At 36.1% G+C, this 20,811-nt stretch overlaps 2 protein-coding genes and 1 pseudogene across 2 annotated transcripts; 2 read left to right on the forward strand and 1 right to left on the reverse strand.

The window, feature by feature from the left end:
- Positions 1–727: 727 nt before the first annotated feature.
- LOC129884836 (short-chain dehydrogenase reductase 3b-like) lies at positions 728–2,276 on the forward strand. The gene is made up of 2 exons (XM_055959113.1): positions 728–827; positions 1,100–2,276. The coding sequence occupies exons 1-2, from the start codon at positions 811–813 to the stop codon at positions 1,860–1,862; spliced, it is 780 nt and encodes a 259-aa protein (XP_055815088.1). The 5' UTR covers positions 728–810; the 3' UTR covers positions 1,863–2,276.
- A 7,516-nt stretch (positions 2,277–9,792) lies between these two features.
- LOC129884088 (short-chain dehydrogenase reductase 3b-like) lies at positions 9,793–10,596 on the forward strand (annotated as a pseudogene).
- Positions 10,597–10,802: 206 nt separating this feature from the next.
- On the reverse strand, positions 10,803–20,347 carry LOC129886889 (serine/threonine-protein phosphatase PP2A-5 catalytic subunit). The gene is made up of 11 exons (XM_055961775.1): positions 19,950–20,347; positions 19,156–19,212; positions 18,566–18,649; positions 15,944–16,015; positions 15,261–15,332; positions 14,375–14,415; positions 13,018–13,084; positions 11,870–12,061; positions 11,658–11,747; positions 11,466–11,573; positions 10,803–11,262 (listed from the first exon to the last, which is right to left on the reverse strand). Exons 1-11 carry the CDS (start codon positions 20,037–20,039, stop codon positions 11,197–11,199), a joined length of 939 nt encoding a protein of 312 aa, XP_055817750.1. The 5' UTR covers positions 20,040–20,347; the 3' UTR covers positions 10,803–11,196.
- Positions 20,348–20,811: the final 464 nt, after the last annotated feature.

Raw genomic sequence — 20,811 nt, forward strand, 5'->3', positions numbered from 1 at the left:
TATTAGTATGTTAAATCTGTCAAAATCCAAAAAAAACATGTCTAATCATTTTAATTTTCCTGTGACTACGACAAAACTTTTAAGTATAATTTTTATACACTAACAACGTACAAATATCAGATGATTTTAAGTATAAATAACAATCCATAAAAAATAATATGAGATTAATTAATGACATGTACGTTTATATGCTATAACATATATTATAGTACAATAGTAATATAAATTTTTGTGGAATATCAGTATATACAAGTTAAGACCATATATAGCTAAACTTTTCCTATATAACCTATACAACTGTGATATGCTTTATAAGAATTTCCATAATTATTCTATTCATGGATAAACTTAAGCTGCCTTGATGGAAATCTAACTTCCTTTATTCAACAATTCAACCAGAACAAGAACTCAAAAATCCGAGGGGTTGACCCTTCGTAAACGTCATTCATGGAGAAAACTAAGGGAAATAGTCCTAGTATATACATATAGACAATCCCTGTATGGGTAAATTTTATTTAGATATTGGAGTTATGACTTGGACTGATCGAGTACTTGAAATGAAGAAAACGTTCCTATATTTTAGACACTTTCAACTCGAATTTTGAAAAAGTTTTTGTTCATGCACTTGTTATGTAATAAGTCAATCACATAAATATATGTTACCATCTTTATTTACACGCGTTAAATAATTAATTACTGGACAAGTCAAACTGCCTAAGCTGGTAGACGCCTCTATAAAAACCAAGCAATTTAACACTAGTTGCTGCAAATTACAGAAAGTTCCTGATATTGTATGTACGTACTCTTATAATGGCAAATAAGCTCAGGTAATTAATTATTTAAATTAATGCTGCTCTTCGGTACATTAATTTAATTTCTTTCTTTCTTTTCTCTTGCTCATGTGAATTATAACTTGCTGTCTCAAATTGTGTCATTAATTAGTTCATCATCAATATCATAACACTATAAGCAAGATGTGTACTTTTAGCTTTAAACAAATGTTTAATTGTGTAATTTGTGCGCCTGCTGGTTTTCTTGGATAAAATGTGTACTTATAGGTTTAATCAAATGTTTATTGTGGTATGCATGCATCCTGCAGGTTGGAGGGTAAAGTGGCTATAATTACGGGTGCTGCAAGTGGCATTGGTGAAGCAAGTGCAAGATTATTCGTCCAACATGGTGCTTGTGTGATCGTCACTGATATTCAAGATGAACTCGGTCTACAAGTAGTGGCGTCCATCGGAACAGACAAGGCCACCTACCGTCACTGCGACGTCACAGACGAGAAACAAGTAGAGGATACCGTAGCCTACGCGGTCGAGAAATATGGTACTCTCGACGTCATGTTTAGTAATGTCGGGACGTTGCACTTTTGCAGCGTCCTCGACATGAACGTGACGGTCTTCGATGAGACCATGGTCATCAATGCTCGAGGATCCGCTTTAGCCGTTAAGCATGCGGCTAGAGTCATGGTTGCTAAGAAAATCCGCGGATCCATTATATGCACCGCGAGTTTAGAGGGTATCCTAGCGGGGGCTGCTTCCTTAGCCTACGTAGCGTCAAAGCATGCAGTCGTAGGCATTGTGAAAGCGGCGGCACGTGAGCTAGGTCCGCACGGGATCAGGGTGAATGGGGTGTCGCCTTATGGCATAGCGACGCCCCTGGTGTGCAAAGCCTACGGGTTGGACATGGCTCCACTGGAAGCAGCAATATGTGGAAATGCTCACTTGAAAGGTGTTACGTTGAGCACGATGCATGTAGCACAAGCAGCACTTTTCTTGGCGTCCGATGAATCCGCTTACATAAGTGGTCAAAATTTGGCTGTTGATGGTGGTCTTAGTTCTATTTTGAAGTTAGAATAAATCATCCCTCTCTCGTTGGTGTGCTGTGATGTTGGCCTTACTTCTATTTTGAAGCTACAATAAATCTTTTCCTCTCTTGTGAGTGTACTGTTTCCTCTTCTTAAGGTTCCACACAATATTTGACAGGTCAACTTTGAGTTTACTTATTTGCTTGTGAATATCTACTCAATTTTAAGCGAGTTGCGTAGATTATATATGTTTGGGCTTATGTTAAACACTGCTAATATCGAGAGAAATATAAAGTAAAATGATACATTTAGAAATAATTATCAGATTATAAGCATTAGGAGAAAGACATCCAGAATAATATAGTTTGTAATCAATCTTAGGTTGATTGCAGGTCAAATATGGGCTGCTGATTCGTACGTCAATATAAATAAATTTATTAATTAAAATATTATACTTTTGATCTTACTGCAGGTGATGCTTTTTTTAGTCTCTGATTTGCTACCTGATAATATCTTCATTTAATTAGTGCCTTGATATAATTAGCTTTATTGAAAATTGGATATCTCTTTCTATTGCAAATTGAATGTAATTTTCCAAGTGGGCATCATTTTTAAGTGGGCAACTTGCTCATTTCGTATTTGTTTTTCTTATTATGCATATATATAGGCAATATAGGGAGAGGAAAAGAGACTTGCATATGGTGTTCATCGACTTGGAAAAGGCTTACGATAAAGTCCCACGAGAGATACTATGGAGATGTTTGGAGGCTAAAGGTGTACATGTAGCGTACATAAGGGTGATCAAGGACATGTACGAGGGTGCCAAAACCAGGGTAAGGACAATAGGAGGGGACTCAGAACACTTTCCAGTTATGATGGGGTTGCACCAAGGATCAGCTCTTAGCCCGTTCCTATTTGCCTTGGTGATGGATGGATTGACGCGACAAATTCAAGGTGAGGTGCCATGGTGTATGCTTTTTGCGGACGACATAGTCCTCATCGATGAGACTCGTAGCGGAGTTAACGCTAAGCTGGAAGATTGGAGACGCACCTTGGAGTCTAAGGGGTTTAAGCTGAGTAGGACCAAGACAGAGTACCTAGAGTGCAAGTTCAGTGAGACACCTCAAGAGGTTGGCGCGGAAGTTAGGCTCGGGGACCAATCCATCCAGAAGAGAAGTAGTTTTAAGTATCTTGGTTCTATCATGCAAGACAGCGGAGAGATCGACGAGGATGTCACACACCGTATTGGGGAAGGATGGATGAAATGGAGGCTCGCCTCCGGTGTGTTATGTGACAAGAAGGTGCCACCACAACTTAAGGGCAAGTTCTACAAAGTGGTCGTTAGACCAGCTATGTTGTATGGGGCGGAGTGTTGGCCAGTTAAGGTCTCCCACGTGCAAAGGATGAAGGTTGCCGAGATGAGAATGTTGAGATGGATGTGTGGGCATACCAGGAGTGACAAGATTAGAAATGAGGCTATTCGAGAAAAGATAGGAGTGACCTCGGTGGAAGACAAGATGCGGGAAACGCGACTGAGATGGTTTGGACATGTGAAGAGGAGAGTCCCAGATGCACCAGTGCGGAGATGTGAGAGGCTGGCCATGGATTGTTTCAGAAGAGGTAGGGGTAGGCCGAAGAAATATTGGGGAGAGGTGATCAGACAGGACATGGCGCATTTACGACTTACCGAGGACATGACCCTAGATAGGAGGGTGTGGAGGACACACATTAGGGTAGAAGGCTAGTACATAATGATTTTATTCTCCCTTATTCGTAGGCGTATTAACGCACTATGATTTCTTGTACTCTGATGTATGCTATTTATGGTATTTATGTTATTATCCAATAATAATATCTACTATTTTTGTGCTTTGATTATAATATTGTTTGGACCGTTTTCGTCATCTACTTATTTATTCTAATATTCTTGTCTAACCTTTTTCTATGCTTTTATTGAGCCGGGGGTCTTTCGGAAACAGCCGTCCTACATTGGTAGGAGTCAGGTCTGCGTACACTCTACCCTCCCCAGACCCCACGATGTGGGATTTCACTAGGTTGTTGTTGTTGTTGTATATAGGCAAGATTGTTAGAAGAAAATGGATGCATAGAGACGAAAACAAGAAAATCAATTCTACTCTCTCTATATTTTCTTTCTCTCTTTCCTTTATAAAATTGTCGAGTTAGTTAATTTATAACACGTTATTAGCACGAGCCTCCGTCGCTTTAAACTATATTTTTAAGAAGGTAATAAAAGGGTAAGAATTTTATTTTCTTAACATGTCTAATATTTCAAAACTCGAATTTGTTGCTCTTGATATTTCTAGAAAAGGCTACACATCATGGGCACTAGATGCTGAAATACATCTAGAATCGATGGGTCTGGCAGATACCATCAAAGATGAAAATACGACATCTAGTCAAGACCGTGCCAAAGCCATGATATTTCTCCGTCACCATCTTAACGAGGGATTAAAATTACAATATCTCACATTAAAAGATCCCCTTAAATTGTGGAAAAATTTAAAAGAAAGATATGACCACCTGAAGCTGGTCATGCTTCCACAAGCACGTCATGATTGGCTAAACTTGCGATTAATGGATTTCAAAAATATAACTGAATATAATTCTGTCTTGTTTAGAATTATAGGTTAGTTAAATTTATGCAGAGACGAAATAACTGAGAAAGATAAACTCAAAAAAACATACTCCACATTTCCACCCGTAAATATGCTCATTCAGCAGCAATATCGCGAAAAGGATTTGAAAAAATATTATGAATCGCTATCTCACATTTTTATTGCTGAACGTCACAATGAACTATCAATGAAAAATCATGATAGTCGACCCGTTGGTTCTTTACCACTCTCTGAACTGAATCAGGCAAATTATAACCAACGCGAAAGAGGTCATGGCCCCAGTCGTGGTCGTGCTCATGGCCGAAGAAGAAATTATAATCATGATACTCTGCTGGCACCGAGAAATGATCAGCAATATAAAAGGCAGAGTAAAAGGTCAGAAGTTTTACTAAAGAAAAATTCAGAAAGTGTATGTCATAGATGTGGAGGTATGAGGCACTGATCGTGAATTTGCCCGTCATCAAAACGTTTGGTTCATCTATATCAAACGTCCTTAAAAAGAGCAGAAAATAATCCAGAGACAAATTTTATCTATGAGGATAATATTGAGCCTATGCATCTGGATGTAGCTGATTTCTTTAATTTTTCAGAAGAAAATATGAATATTGATAAGACTAATAATATTTAAATTATTTTCTTTATTTTGTTTTATTTTATTTTATCTGTACTAAATATTATGTTTGTATTTTCCTAGTCCATGTAAATAAATAAAATTTGTTTAATAAATCATGTATTAATTATAATATTTACTTTATTTCCTTTTGAAGAATAATATGGATATGCCTCAAATTTTATTTGGATCAATGATCAATCACGAGGATATTTGTGTGATTGATAGTGGAACAACTCATGTTATTTTTAAAGACGAGAAATATTTTTCCAACTTGCTTAGAAGAAAAGCAAATGTTACTACAATTTCTGGTAATTCAAAAATGATTGAAGGCTCCAGAAGAGCTATTATAATTCTATCTAAGGGGACAAAAATTATTATAGAAGATGCATTATTCTCTCCTAAATCTCCAAGAAACTTGTTAAGTTTTAAAGATATCCGCAGAAATGGATATCATGTTGAGACACTAAATGAAATGAATATTGAATACCTTGGTATAACCAAGAGTGTCTCATGCCAGAAATATGTTTTAGAAAAATTATCAACTTTGTCGTCTGGCCTATATTATGCAAAAATTAGTGCAATTGAAGCACAAATGATCGCAAACCAAAAGTTTACTGATCTAAATATATTTGTACTATGGCATGATCGAATAGGGCATCCTGGATCAATAATGATGAGACGAATCCTTGAAAATTCAATTGGACATCCGTTAAAGAACCAGAAAATTCTTACGAATGATGAATTTTCATGTACTGCTTGTTATCAAGGCAAATTAATTTCCAGACCATCGACCTTGAAGGTTGGCATCGAATCTCCTAGCTTTTTAGAGCATATACATGGAGATATATGTGGACCTATTCATCCACCTAGTGGATTGTTTAGATATTTTATAGTCCTAATAGATGCATCATCTAGATGGTCTCATGTGTGCCTCTTATCATCCTGCAACCTGGCATTTGCGAAATTGTTAGCACAAATAATAAGATTGAGAACGCAATTCCCAAATTATCCAATTAAGGCCATTCTCCTTGATAATGCTAGAGAATTTACATCCCAAGCTTTTAATGATTATTGCTTACAATTGGAATAAAAATTGAACAACATGTTGCTCATGTTCATACTCAAAATGGCCTTGCAGAGTCATTTATAAAGCACCTATAATTGATAGCAAGACCTCTAATAATGAAAACAAAATTGCTAATTATTGTTTGGGGTTAGGCTATCTTACATGCAGCAGCACTTGTACGTCTCAGACTGATATATTATAATAAATACTCTCCATCACAATTAGTATTTGGACATGAGCCAAATATAGCCCATCTAAGAATTTTTGGTTGTGCAGTATACGTGCCTATAGCACCACCACAACGTACAAAGATGGGGCCTCAACAAAGATTGGGTATATATGTTGGGTTTGACTCACCCTCTATAATTCGATACCTTGAACCGTTGACTGAAGACTTATTCACTGGTCGATTTGCAGATTGTCGGTTTGATAAAATAACTTTTCTGCCAATAGGGGGAGAGAAAAAGGAACCCGAAAAAAATTACATAGAAAGTTTCATCACTATCGTATTTTGATCCACGTACCCGTACATATAAGCAGGAGGTCCAGAAAATCATCCACTTACAGAAAATAGCAAATCAAATGCTAGATTCATTTACTAATTTAAAATGGATAACTAAGTCACATATCTCTACAGTGAATGTGCCTATCTGAATTAATGTCCCAAAAGGACCATCTACTAGTATCATAGCTTCTGAATCCCAAACACGCCTGAAGCATGGTAGACCATTGGGTTCAAAAGATAAAAATCCTAGAAAGATAAGCGTGAGGAATAATAAAGATGATACTACACAAGAACCTCCTGAAGAAAGTCAAAATTTGAGTAATCCTGATATTTTTGAAGAAATCAGTGAACCGAGACTCAAGTGAATGAAGAATTTTCAATAAGTTCTATCGGTGATGAGATAAATTTAGATCAATCAAAAATTACGGTGGATAATGTTTTTGCATATAATGTTGCAATTAACCTCATGCAAGATAGTGAAAGTCTTGAGCCTAAATCCATCGAAGAATGTTGACGTAGATGTGATTGGCCAGAATGATAAAAGGCAATTCAATCAGAATTAGACTCACTTGCTAAACGTGAGGCTTTTGGACCTGTAGTCCAAACTCCTGAAGGTGGGAAACCTGTTAGCTATAAATGGGTTTTTATGCGAAAACGAAATGAGAGAAATGAAATTGTAAGATATAACATTTCGATATCTCATCAGTCTAGTTGTACATAAAAATCTTGAAATACATCTAATGAATGTAGTCACAGCTTACCTTTATGGTTCACTTGATAATAAAATTTACATAAAAATTTCAAAAGGATTAAAATTGCTTGAAGCATGTAATAAGTTTCGGGAGATGTACTCAATAAAACTGCAAAGATCATTATATGGTCTGAAACAATCAGGGCGTATGTGGTATAATCGCCTTAGTAAGTACTTAATAAATAAAGGCTATATAAATGATGTTATTTGTCCATGTGTTTTTATTAAGAAATGGAATCAGAGTTTGTTATACTCACCATTTATGTTGACGACATAAATCTCATTAGAACCCCTGAAGAGGTCCAAAAGGCAATTAAATATCTAAAGAAAGAATTTGAGATGAAAGATCTTGGAAAGACAAAACTTTGTCTAGGTCTGCAAATTGAACATTTAGCAGACGGGTTCTTTGTCCATCAATCTGTCTACACTGAGAAAATCTTAAAACAATTTTACATAGACAAAGCACATCCATTAAGTACTCCAATGGTTGTTCGATTACTTAAAGTGGAAAAAGATTCATTTCGGCCTCCAGAAGAGGATGAAGAACTTCTTGGTTCTGAAGTACTATATCTCAGTGCTATTGGTGCACTTATGTACCTTGCTAACGCAATCAGGCCTGATATAACATTCTCTGTTAATTTGCTGGCAAGGTATAGTTTATCCTTAACGCGAAGGCATTGGAACGATATCAAGCATATTTTGCGATACCTAAAAGGTACTATTGATATGGGTTTATTTTATACTAACAAAGATTGTGCAGACCTTATTGGTTATGCAGATGCACGTTATTTATCAGACCCACATAAAGCTCGATCTCAGACAGGCTATCTATTTACACACGGAGGAACTTCTATATCATGGCGATCTACAAAGTAATCTATTGTTGCTACTTCTTCAAATCATGCTGAAATAATAGCAATTCATGAAGCAAGTAGAGAATGTGTGTGGTTGAGATCGATGATACAGTTCATCAAAGAAAGATGCAGCCTAGAAAATGATGTCAAGGTACCAACAATTATATTTGAAGACAATGTCGCGTGCATAGCTCAATTGAAAGGTGGCTTCATAAAAGGAGACCGAACGAAACATATTTCACCAAAATTATTCTTCACACATGATCTTCAGAAGAATGGTGATATTGATGTACAACAAGTTCGTTCAGGTGATAATCTTGCAGATTTATTCACAAAGACATTACCAACATCAACTTTTGAGAAGCTAAGATATGAGATTGGAATGCGTCGTCTCCAAAATATCAAATGAAGTTTTCATCAGGGGGAGTAAAATACGCATTGCACTCTTTTTTTCTTAACCAAGGTTTTTTCCCACTGAATTTTCCTGGTAAGGTTTTTAATGAGGCATCACTCAAGGCGTATTACCAGATATGTGTACTCTTTTTCTTTCACGAGATTTTTTCCCACTGGGTTTTTCCTAGTAAAGCTTTAACGAGACACAATATTTATGAACGTTTACCATAACTATGTATATCGTTTCTTGTATAAAAAAAATTATGTGAACACCCAAGGAGAGTATTGCAAATTGGATGTCTCTTTCTATTGCAAATTGGATGTGATTTTTCAAGTGGGCCCCACTTTTAAGTGGGCAACTTGCCCACTTGGTATTTGTTCTTCCTATTATGTCTATATATAGGCAAGATTGTTAGAAGAAAATGAATGCAAAGAGACTACGAAAACAAGAAAATCAATTCTACTCTCTCTATATTCTCTTACTCTCTTTTCTTTATAAAATTGTCGAGTTAGTTAATTTATAACAAGCTTATATTTGTTGAATTTGTCTTCTTATAATTGTGGCATATTTTTAAAGTTTCGTTTTAGTAGACTATTAGTACGTTAAATCTGTCAAAATCCAAAACCCCCATATCTAATCATTTTAATTTGCCTGTGATTACGACAAAGAATTACTTTAAATCATTTTTGGTTCTATGTTGATAACACGGGAAAAAATGCTCTTAATGAGCATTCAAAATTACCTGTTACTTTATAGTTTATTGCTAACAACGTACAATATCAGATGATTTTAAGTATAACTATAAATAATAATCCATAAAAAATGATATGAGATTAATTAATGACATGTATGTTTATCTGCTATAACATATTACAGTACAACAGTAATATAAATTTTCTTGGAATATCAGTATATACAAGTTAAGACCATATATAGCTAAACTTTTCCTATATACCCTATAAAACTGTGATATGCTTTATAAGAATTTCCATAATTATTCCATTCATGGAGAAAACTAAGGGAAATAGTCCTAGTATATACATATAGACAATCCTTGTATGGGTAAATTTTATTTAGATATTGGAGTTATGACTTGGACTGATCGAGCACTTGAAATGAAAAAAGATTTTTTATTAGACACTTTCAATCCTAGTATGATATGTTTATTGTGGTATGCATGCATCCTGCAGGTTGGAGGGTAAAGTGGCTGTAATTACGGGTGCTGCGAGTGGCATTGGTGAAGCAAGTGCAAGATTGTTTGTCCAACATGTTGCTCGTCATGTGATCATCACCGATATTCAAGATGAACTCGGTCTACAAGTAGTGGCGTCCATCGGAACAGACAAGGCCACCTACCGTCACTGCGACGAGAAGCAAGTAGAGGATACCGTTTAGTAATGTTGGGAGAAGTGCATGTTTAGTAATGTTGGGACGTTGCACTTATGCAGCGTCCTCGACACATACATGGATACCGTTTAGTAATGTCAGGAGAAGTGCATGTTTAGTAATGTTGGGACGTTGCACTTCTGCAGCGTCCTCGACACATACATGACGGCCTTCGATGAGACAATGGTTATCAACACTCGAGGATCCGCGTTAGCCATTAAGCATGCGGCTAGAGTCATGGTTGCTAAGAAAATCCGCGGATCCATTATATGCACCGAGAGTTTAGAGGTTATCCTAGCTGGGGCCGCTTCCTTAGCCTACGTAGCAGGCATTGTGAAAGCGGCTGCAGGTGAGTTAAGACCGCACGGGATCAGGGTGAATGGGGTGTCGCCTTATGGCATAGTGACGCCCCTGGTGTGCAAAGCCTACGGGTGGGATGGGCTCCACTGGAAGCAGCAACATGTGGAAATGCTCACTTGAAAGGTGTTACTTTGAGCACGATGCATGTAGCTCAACTCATTTTTAACCTGCCCAAATTCAACCCAATCCACCCCTTTACCACCGCTAGTACAGAAGACTAATCTTGAGATCAAAGACAAGTCAAGTATTCATCCGCCTAAAAAGAGTGGTGAAAATGACAAGTAAATAAGCTTATAAAATCATTTGGATGTGGCCTGTGGGAGCTGTCACTCTTTTTGGAGCACCTTTTTCATTTCAAGAAAAAGGTAGTACCCAAGTAACAAATCATGCTCCACACTGTACATAGTTGTTAGGAGTAAAAAACAAATTTCACCAGGAAGGATCAGCTGCATTAACAAGGTAAAAGTGACACTGTAAAGTGGATTCTTAACTTTACACAATAGACTTCCTTGCAACCAACATATGACAAAATTATCACACTAAGACTGAAAACCAGAGCATGGAAAGGAACAACAGAAAACAAGTCTTCATGAAATCATACATAACAGCATGCTGGCTGCACTTCCCCACTCTAAATATTCCTAACATAGGTTAGAATATGACTTAAGCCAAGGAGACCTGGTCAAGCCTCTTGGTCCTCGGATTACCTCCCAGGAGCAGCCTATTAGCTTTGCCATGATTGAGCTCACATCTCAACAGCAGATGGAAGTTATCGCAAAAACCAGCACTTGGCAGACAACAGATATTGCTCCCCATCAAATTTATAAGAAGTAATCGGGGGTTCTTCGTGTTACATCCGGTTCTCCCCTTCTTGGAGCTGGATCAAACTGCAATAATGGTTTTTAGGGTGTTTCATTAGTTGAGCCACAAATATAAACGTAACAAGACCAAATTAGACCATACATTTCACAGTTACATTCCAAAATTCCAGCAGAAGGCATCAGTTAATCCAAGAAAACAATTCTAGGAATACAAGACTCAAACTAGATTATAACAAAAAGCACATCTGAAAGGACAGAGGGATATGCACCTGGATAAACGTGTGCCCTCTGCAGTCATCAACTTCCAAAATAGAGGCCATGTTTCCACATCGATAACAATAATTTGGTGCACTAAATATAGTGACAACTTTTTGTTCCTGTAGTAGATGTTACAATTAATTAAGGTACTTGAAAAGGAAAAGTATCACAAAATGAATGAAAAAGAAGAAGTAATTAGTTACATGGCTCCAGTTATATCCCTCCATGACCAGCTGATGAGCTCGAGCAATCAGCTTTAGATTATTGGTATGGTGAAATTGCTCAGATATGTCCTGTGCCAGGTGCGGCAATCAGCATATAATTGTTTTCCAGATGAAAATCTGAAGAAATAGTTCCCAAGAATAGAGAGCAAGAGAGGATGGAATAAGAAATTTCACGTATACAGTAAAAGTACCTGACCAAAAGTGTATCCAGCACCCCGGGGTGACATACCCCAACCACAACGATCATCTGGGTCTGACCACAAAAGATCGCACATGGCCCCTTCATGAGGAACTTCTTGGACACGGTCGAAACTTCTTACATTATCAAGGGTTTCAATAGATGGAGACAATCCTCCATGCAAACAAAAGATTTCAGATTCAACCTAGAATTTGATATTTGGCAACATGAGTAAAAGGAAGCGAATTCTTGCTCTTAATTTTATGGTAAACATTCAAGTGCGCTCACAAAAGATAACAAATGGTCATCAACAGTCTATGGTGTCTTCTGAAACTGCACAAGCCAATCTAAAGCCTCCACACATGCCCGATAGAATGTGGGAAAACCCAAGTACAGACTAATCTATGGTGAAGTATTCACCCTTGCCATGTCTTCTGATATTGGTATTCATAGGTTGAACTAACAAGAACAGGCCATTATTCCAATATTAACTCTTAAGAATTCATGCTCTTCCAAATAAATAAGGAAATTCTAACTTGCATTAAATTTTTATGAAATTAACCGGTAAATAGTGAAACCTCTTAAATGCAGGGACATCATTTCTCCCTCATTATACAAAATTGGTTAAGCAGTCTCATTAAGAAGAGGAAGAAGGAATGCTAAGAAGGACAAGCTCTTAATCCATCTTCAAAACAACCCACCTCTAACTCCACCACAACATTCACTTCCCCTTTCCCAAATCCAATTTCTACATTGGCTGGCTTAAAGAGTCTCAGGTTTTTGGGTTGAAACTGCCTAACATTATCTAGTCTAAGTTGATGTGATAATTTTATATGGCTTCCCTCGAAGCTTTCGATTGTGTTTGTTTCTCCTTTCTAGTTTATATGAGTAAGAAAAGTGAAGCAGCTCATTAAGCAGAAGACTATGAAGAAGTGCTTGATTGCTTCCAAAAATATACAAGAAACTAATACATTAGTCTTAAGGACGAGATTAGCAGCTACTTTTGTAGATATAGTAATTGTATGAAAAGTTTATCGGACAAGGTAAAAAACTTAATCTTATAGCTCAGACGCAAGCTTATTCTATAGCAGGCTACATTGCTGTTAAGATAAAATGGTCTAAGAGACTGTAAAGATTAATCCAGAGTGATGATTAACTAACCAATGCCGTCAAAGGAAAATAATCAAATAGATCAGTAAATGTTTTCCAAACATTAGCATTGCCATACCTATCAAGAAAACAAAATGCTTTACGTATCAGCATCATAATTACACAAGAGAAGATAATATACAAAAGGCCACATCATCAACCAGAGCAATAGAAATCAGCTCCATATCTAAGTATAGGCCCTAGTATATGTGTGCAGGCCAAATATATGCAGCATGCTAAAATTAAACCAGAATAAATCCTAACCGTTAGAGAAGTGTTAAACGGGAATAAAAGAGCAAGAACAAAGAAATCAAACAACACAATATTTCCAGTCTCCGGAAGCAATTTTATAGGTCAAGGGAACCTTCAATTCCTTTCCACCTCCACCCCACCACCACAAACCCAAATTTCCAAAAGGGTAACAATTATAAGCACCGTGCACAAATAACTTTAGATGAATGAACAATTCAATGAACTTAATGAGGAAATCGTGACAATAAATTTTCAAAGATAGACTTGAAGGTTACTTATTCTGCAGTGTTCCACCATCCAATATTATAGAAATACCACTTCAAAATTGGTTATGCTACTCCAGTTCTGCGAGATGGATCCTTAACACTAGTTCTGATATGCATCACAACAATTTTAAATAGGGTGATTAGTTTTGACTTTTGAGAAATATAGTCTAATGTGCACCACATTATTTTACAGAGGGTGACTAGTTTTGAGTAAATATAGTCCAATCATCATATATTAATGGCACCTTAAAGGTAAGTGTTAGCATAAAAAGGCTTTAATTATGTAAAAGGTTTATAAAACCTCAAGAAGCTGCTCCCAACTTTCTTGTCAGTCTTTTTGAAATCTGCTCCTAAGTCCTAATTGTAGGAGCTGCCTTTGCTTGAGATATTATTAAATAGGTTATAAGTACTCGACCAGCATTTAACAAATATATGATATTTCTTAATGCATTAAAACTATTAGAGAAAAATCAATTTATGAGATATAATGCAACAGCAAACACTAAACTTGTCGATCAAAAAATGATATGAAAACTTCTATTAAAAGTAATTAACTATTATTAAAGAGTAATATTATGTTAAGGATTATTATTTCAGATTTGTCTTCCCGTTTTTCCTGATAGGTGCTCTTCAGGTTTCAGATTTTTCTCTCAGCAATAAATTTGATATCTAGATGTCCTTGTGAACAGCAAATAAGAGAACTATATATCACAGGACCTTTACTTAGTTTGGGGATTACATGCTTATATTTGGAATGGAATCAGCAAAGTTTTTACCAAACATTATGCAATACTAAAGCAAGATAAGATTCACTTCAAACTGGATATAGAACAATAGTCTAAAGAACTCACTTCCGCAAGCATTCATCATAGAACCCATAGACTTGTGTGATCTGCATTAAGGAAACAACATTCAGCAAACTGACTTCAGAAAAAGATTTGCCTAGTTTAAAAGAGCACAAGAGTAACAAGTTCCTCGGGAACTTTTTACTACATCCTCACTCAACAGAATGCAGATCTCATCTTCTTCTCATCAGTTTGTCAATGACCAAATACTCCAAAAAGATGGAGGAAATTAAAGCCAACATGTGATCCCAAAACAGGTAAACTGGGTCAAATTAAGCAAATAACATTTTGAGAAAATCAAGGTAAATGAAAGCTTACAACTGCTGAGCTAAGGTTAGAAGTCCAAGCAATCAGTCAACTATTCCTCAATCCTACATCACAGTTGGAACTCAAAGCACCAAGAAAAAACTCTACCAGAAAACTTTTGCTAGAAGATATTCATTGTATCTATGGAGTGTAATAAAGAACTTGTAAGAATTTGTAAGACTAGTTTTTACTCGAAACAAGTACGCTTTGATTGAATCAATTGTCAAAGTCAACATCCTGTCCACAGCCAGCAACCCCCAACACCGAGGAGGGAAAGACTTACATAAAAGAAATTGCAGAAGCAAAGAGGGGGGAAAGCAAATCACAAAAAAAATGGAAGGAACAAGAAGAACTATAATAAAAAAAATTATGAGGAATGATTTCACTATCATGCACCAGCATTAAAAAAGAATGGAAAACAAGCCTATAAGTAAGACCACAAAATAAACTATTGAAATACTAATTCTAATCATACAACTGCTTCAGCTCCAATGAGAAGGATGACAAGACCAACAAGCCAAAATGCAACAATGGGCTCAACAGTACTAAATTAACTAAGAAAGAAGAAAATTAATTTCATTCATACCTGTCGGCTTTCATGATTTCCTCTAAGAATTGTTAGTCGCTGAGGATAACGCACTTTCAGAGCTACCAATAGCTGTAAATCAAGATTACACAAATTCTTTAGCTACTACCAGATGTTATTCAGATAAATGCAGTCTCATCCTAATTGATCAGATGTCATTATAAACAATGAAAGCTGAAAGGCCCCATCATGTTTAAGAGACAAAAATCAAGAAGATATAGGACAATCATATGACATACTCCACGTGTCCCATTTTAGTCAGTATCCCTTGATCAGTACTATGATAAAGAATGGAAGTTTGGACAGATGAGCACATTGAAGGGAGTTAGGACATAATTTAATATAGCAGTACTTGAAAATTGATATGAATCAAAACATGATAATTTGTTCTGAACTTTAATTAAAAAGCAGGAAAAAAACATGTGAAGTTATTATTCAGTTTGTTTATTACTACCTGCTTACTATATACTACATGAATAATCAATTACTGGTCAAAAATTCATGTAAAGGAAAATCGCAATATGGCATGATTCTGGCACACTCCCTTTTTGTCACTAATTCAAATGTACGAATGCAGCTGTCTTCATCCAAAATATTTATAGGGAGAAAATTTACTGTATTAGGAATTTCACATGAAAATATGTCACAAATGCAGCAAATTAGGACATTGTTTATTTACTTACAGTAACAGTTTCAACCGAATAATATCCACGGTCGACGTAATCACCCATAAACAGATAATTAGTATCTGGACACTGCCAATATAAAAAATAAACTGAAATAAGAACACGATCAGCTGCCAAATATATACATTAGAAACATACTGAAGGTAACATGAAAATTACATGGATAAAATTCCTTTTAAGAGAATCGAAGATTGTTCAGAAAATAGGCAGTGGAAAGTCACAAACTTTTATCTTATAACTGAGGAGAGAAAATAAAAGATACGGTTCTTTTCCTTTTGGACTCACATAATTATTTCAACAACGGTGAAACTTATTATATATATGTGTCCACTTCCTCTTTTCAGTCACCAAATGAATGCAACAAAATAACTTCCCTTCACCACCCCACCCCAGATAACTCTGCCCACCAAAGTTTAAGCAGATTGGAGGGAACTCTATTGGGATTCCCCCTCTACTTTGTTTGTGTTTTCCAACTTTCCCTAGTAATCAAAAAGTACAAGCCCAATAATGCAACTAAGTGTCCACAGAATGAGAGACTTGGGATAGGTAATTTTCACTTGTACCTACTTCTTTATTTTCTAATTATTAGAGGATAAATAAGGATCTTATAATTTAGTTATCCTATCCATGACCATTTAAGTCTCCATAAAGTATAAAAGAAACCCAAGATACATCTCTGTGATTTCCCATGCATAAATACGGTGGTCGGTAAACTCAAGCCACTATAAACTATGAATAGGATTGAAATAATTCTGATACAGTAGTCAAACAACATATGTTTCTATTGCAAGTTAGAACCTTACTACAAAGAGAACCTATAAATTTATAATATCCACAGGGTTTTTTTATAACTGAGAAATCTCTTAAGGCCAAAGGCACAATATGCATCAGGCTGTTTTATCATATCTTAGAAAACCTCAGGATACAAAAATAAGAAACCAGCTATTTGATAATGCAAGTATAGATGCTCTAACACTGCAGATTAACCACCTACAATCTCCAATTAAACAGCATTTGGTGAGAGGTTTGTACTCTTAGGATGAACTAGTTGCATCTTGACAGTTAAATTAGTTTGGCCAAATACATAAGGGGCCACTTAAAGTTAACATGTTTTTTTTGGCACCATAACTAGAGTTTGTTCCTTTTAGACACTCAATGTAAGTCCAAAGTGTGTCTATGGAGCACCTCACTGATAATCACCCCAAAATATCAAGTGTGTGTCATACACACTCGGTTGATGGGGATAAGTATAGAATAAAATGAACACACATGGCATTTGGACCCATGTATTGTTAAAACAACATTTTGAATTAAAAATAAATAAAAAGGAAATGTTATTTTCACATAATCCTCCCCCCCCCCCCAATTGCTCATTGTTCTTCCCAATTCTCAATCGTTATACTAGAGTTCTTCAACCCCAACCCTTTCCATTGTCTCCTGCCCCAACCCATAAACCCTCCCCCGTATTCTTCTCAATTCCCAAACCCAATTGTTATACCAGTTGTATCTTAAAGGGAGTAGTGCTTATGTTTTGTGTAGTGCTTCATTAGTGCTATTAGCTATTCTCATTATCCAACTCCTTTCTCTAGATAATTATACTAAGTGTATGTCTTTTAGTCCACAACTTCTTTGTTTTCTAGTATTCGACCTATATCCAGACTAACAGTTATTACGTTAGATGCCAAAGTGATTATCTAAGTTTACCATTATTTTGTACCGTGAAGATCTGGATAGTTCCTATTTCTATTAAATTAAATCACTCATTTAGTATTTCATGATTCAGGCATTCCAGATGACAATAGAAACAAATGCAATCGAACTTGAAAATGCAAATTGTGATTTTTGCCGGCCCGTGGTGTAGTTTTGCTAATTTAGTCTTAATTACTCTACTGAATTCTCCAGGATTCAATCGATAAAGAAAAGGAGAAGGGTCATGGTGACAATGGTGGCAGGCGAAGGTGGATGTATTAATGGAGGCGGGAGATAGAAGGAGAAAGAAGACAAAAAAACAACTAAAAATAATACTTCTTTTGGCTTTTCACGCTCGACGAGAAAGTGTGTTGCACACATTATGCCACACCACTTTATTTTGTTTAATAGGTACATTTTTAATGATGTTGGAGTGTCTAATAGGAATAGGCCTAGTTAAGATGTCAAAATGAAAAATCATGGCAATTTTTTTGGATAAAACGTGGTGTTTGAACTAGCTTTTGCGCACCTCAACTAATTCCCCAGAATAACTATCACCTCCCACCAGCAACAGCTACCAGGTAACTTTGTCCACAAAAGGCAAAGGCTAGAACAGACAGGAAGAAACCACCTTGTGTTTTCTTTTTATTCCCCTGAGATTAGAACGTGAGCCCTCGTGATTCTCAACCACTTCATTGACCACTGGACCACACCCTTTGATGCTCGTGGCAAATTTAAGGGGGTCCTTATGTATTGGCCAATCAGTTTTTTTCCTTTCCGATCCAGTCAACTCTCTCCAATACCCAGACAATCTTTTGCCTTTTATTCCCTACATCTTTTTCTTATGTGCACATAAACACGTGTATCTATCCGCCATCCACCACAGAAAAGTGATAAAGGTGCACACACCAAGAAGAACTTAGCAATTACCTGCCCACCAATCCTAAAAAGCTCAGCAAGATCATGGAACTGCCCATGGATATCACCACATATAGTCACGGGGCTTTTTACTGGCTGCAAAGCAAAAAATAGGAAATAAATCAAAGTCAGACCAAAGACATAAATACATGATCTCATGAAAAAGACATACATTTATAGCTAATATTCATAGACCAATGCATCATACAGATACGGGGTAAGAATACTCTTATCACTAGGGGAAGAACAAGTAGTCATCACTTAAATCTTGAAATGAAAGAAGCCGACAATAAGAAAAGCGAGCAGATACAATAGCAAATGCATATTATGATATTTAAATCACAACCCATGGCACTTTCTATAAACACATCTATTTTCACATAAGTGTACACCAGTGTAACCAATATGATATTTAAATCACAACCCATGGCACTTTCTATAAACACATCTATTTTCACATAAGTGTACACCAGTGTAACCAATATAGATATACCTTCTCAAAAAGACAGGGAAGGGGGCAGTGAGAAGAGCCTACACCTTGGTAGTAATTATAGAACACAGCACAAGCAACAGAAAATTTGTGAGCACGTAAAGGTATATACCTGAACATTACTTTCTTCCATTAGTATCTCCTTAGCCTTCTCACATAATGCTCTAACCTAAATTAGAGCACGAAAAGATTAGCTGTCAATACCCTTTTCATACAGATTGGCATACACTAACACAGGAAAGAAAATAAAGATACAACAGATGAAACATCACATTCAAAGAGATAATTTGCAAACAATTAAGCGTCTATCAGCAGAACTGAGATAACTGCAAGCTCCGTGAACAGAATATACCAGCCGAACTCCAGGGACTAGAGAAACTAAAAAATAACCAGGAGTTTATTAAATCAACAAAACAGATTCAACCCTTTGCATAACTTCAGACAGTGCTTTCTAGCCATACCATCAAACCAGTAAACAACTCTTTACTCCAGACAGAACATATATATCATTTTTACATGACACAACTAACTCCATACAATCAGCACACAGATAAGCATTTTCTTCCTTTAACCGACTCAACTCATAGTCAAAAGGATGTTTTTTTCTTACATTGAAATGACCCAAAACAAGTTCAGAGTTCAATGAGAATACACGGAGATCTCAAGAAACCCCATCTAAAGTCACTGGAAAACACCAAATGCAAGACTAACAGAAGTACCATAATTTGGATCCCGATGAATAAATCAGCTTCCCAGAAAGAAATTCACTAATCTTGTAAACAATATTTGATCCAAGAAAATATTTTTTTCAAAAAACCAACCAAGAAGATATAAAAGGAAATAAATTTCATCCATCTGAGGAACAAACAAAGGAAACCCAGATCCAGAAATGAGAGAAGTAAAGACCTCAGGCTCAGATAGAGGCTTGCACTGCATAAGCTGAGAAATCTGCTCATCCAGGTTACCATGTGTGTTAGCTATCAGATCCGAACTCATTTTCGTACAACTAAAAATTTCAACTTCAAGAATCAACAACTGCCTTGTTTCCCAATATATAATCTTGAATAAATTTCTGAAAATTTTGCTGCTTTTTTTGTTTTTTTGGTTCTTCTGGGCAAGAAGAAGAAGAAATGCAAGAGAAAGCCGTCGAAATTTGTCGATCTACTCTTTATCGACTATGTAAAAAATTGGATTTTTTAATTCATTTTCTTTGAAAATTTCGATCTGCTACTGAGTCCTAGATATATAAAGGAAACTAACACACCAATACTTTGAAAAATGGAGTAACACAAGAAAAGAACAGATTATTTGAGGTGGAAAGGAGCTTCAACAAAAAAGGTTTTATAATTAATTCAATTATTTTTTTTGCTCAATTATTCATTTGTTAAATAATAGTAATAGCATTTCTTATTTGAGAAAGTTTTTATTGGTCTTAGGCCTAGTAATATTTCATATTAGGAAACAATATGAAGTATATGTAATTTAAAATAATTTGATCAGACTTTTTCAAAAGTTATAACAAACGTTAAATTATGGAAAAAATATATGTAAAGATTCACTTTAAATTTTATTATTTTAAGTAAATTAATGACTAGAAATACTTTGGCGAATAAGGAGGTGAAGATGGCAGTTTCGGCGGCTAAAACGGCAGCCTTTGAACGCCTCTATGCAGAACTAGAGGACAAAGGCGGGGATAAGAAGCTATTTAAGCTTGCCAAGGCGAGAGAGAGGAAGGCACGCAACTTGGATCAAGTGAAGTACATCAAGG

The sequence above is a fragment of the Solanum dulcamara genome, chromosome 4 (genome assembly GCF_947179165.1).
Source record: "Solanum dulcamara chromosome 4, daSolDulc1.2, whole genome shotgun sequence".
Taxonomy (NCBI): Eukaryota; Viridiplantae; Streptophyta; class Magnoliopsida; order Solanales; family Solanaceae; genus Solanum; species Solanum dulcamara.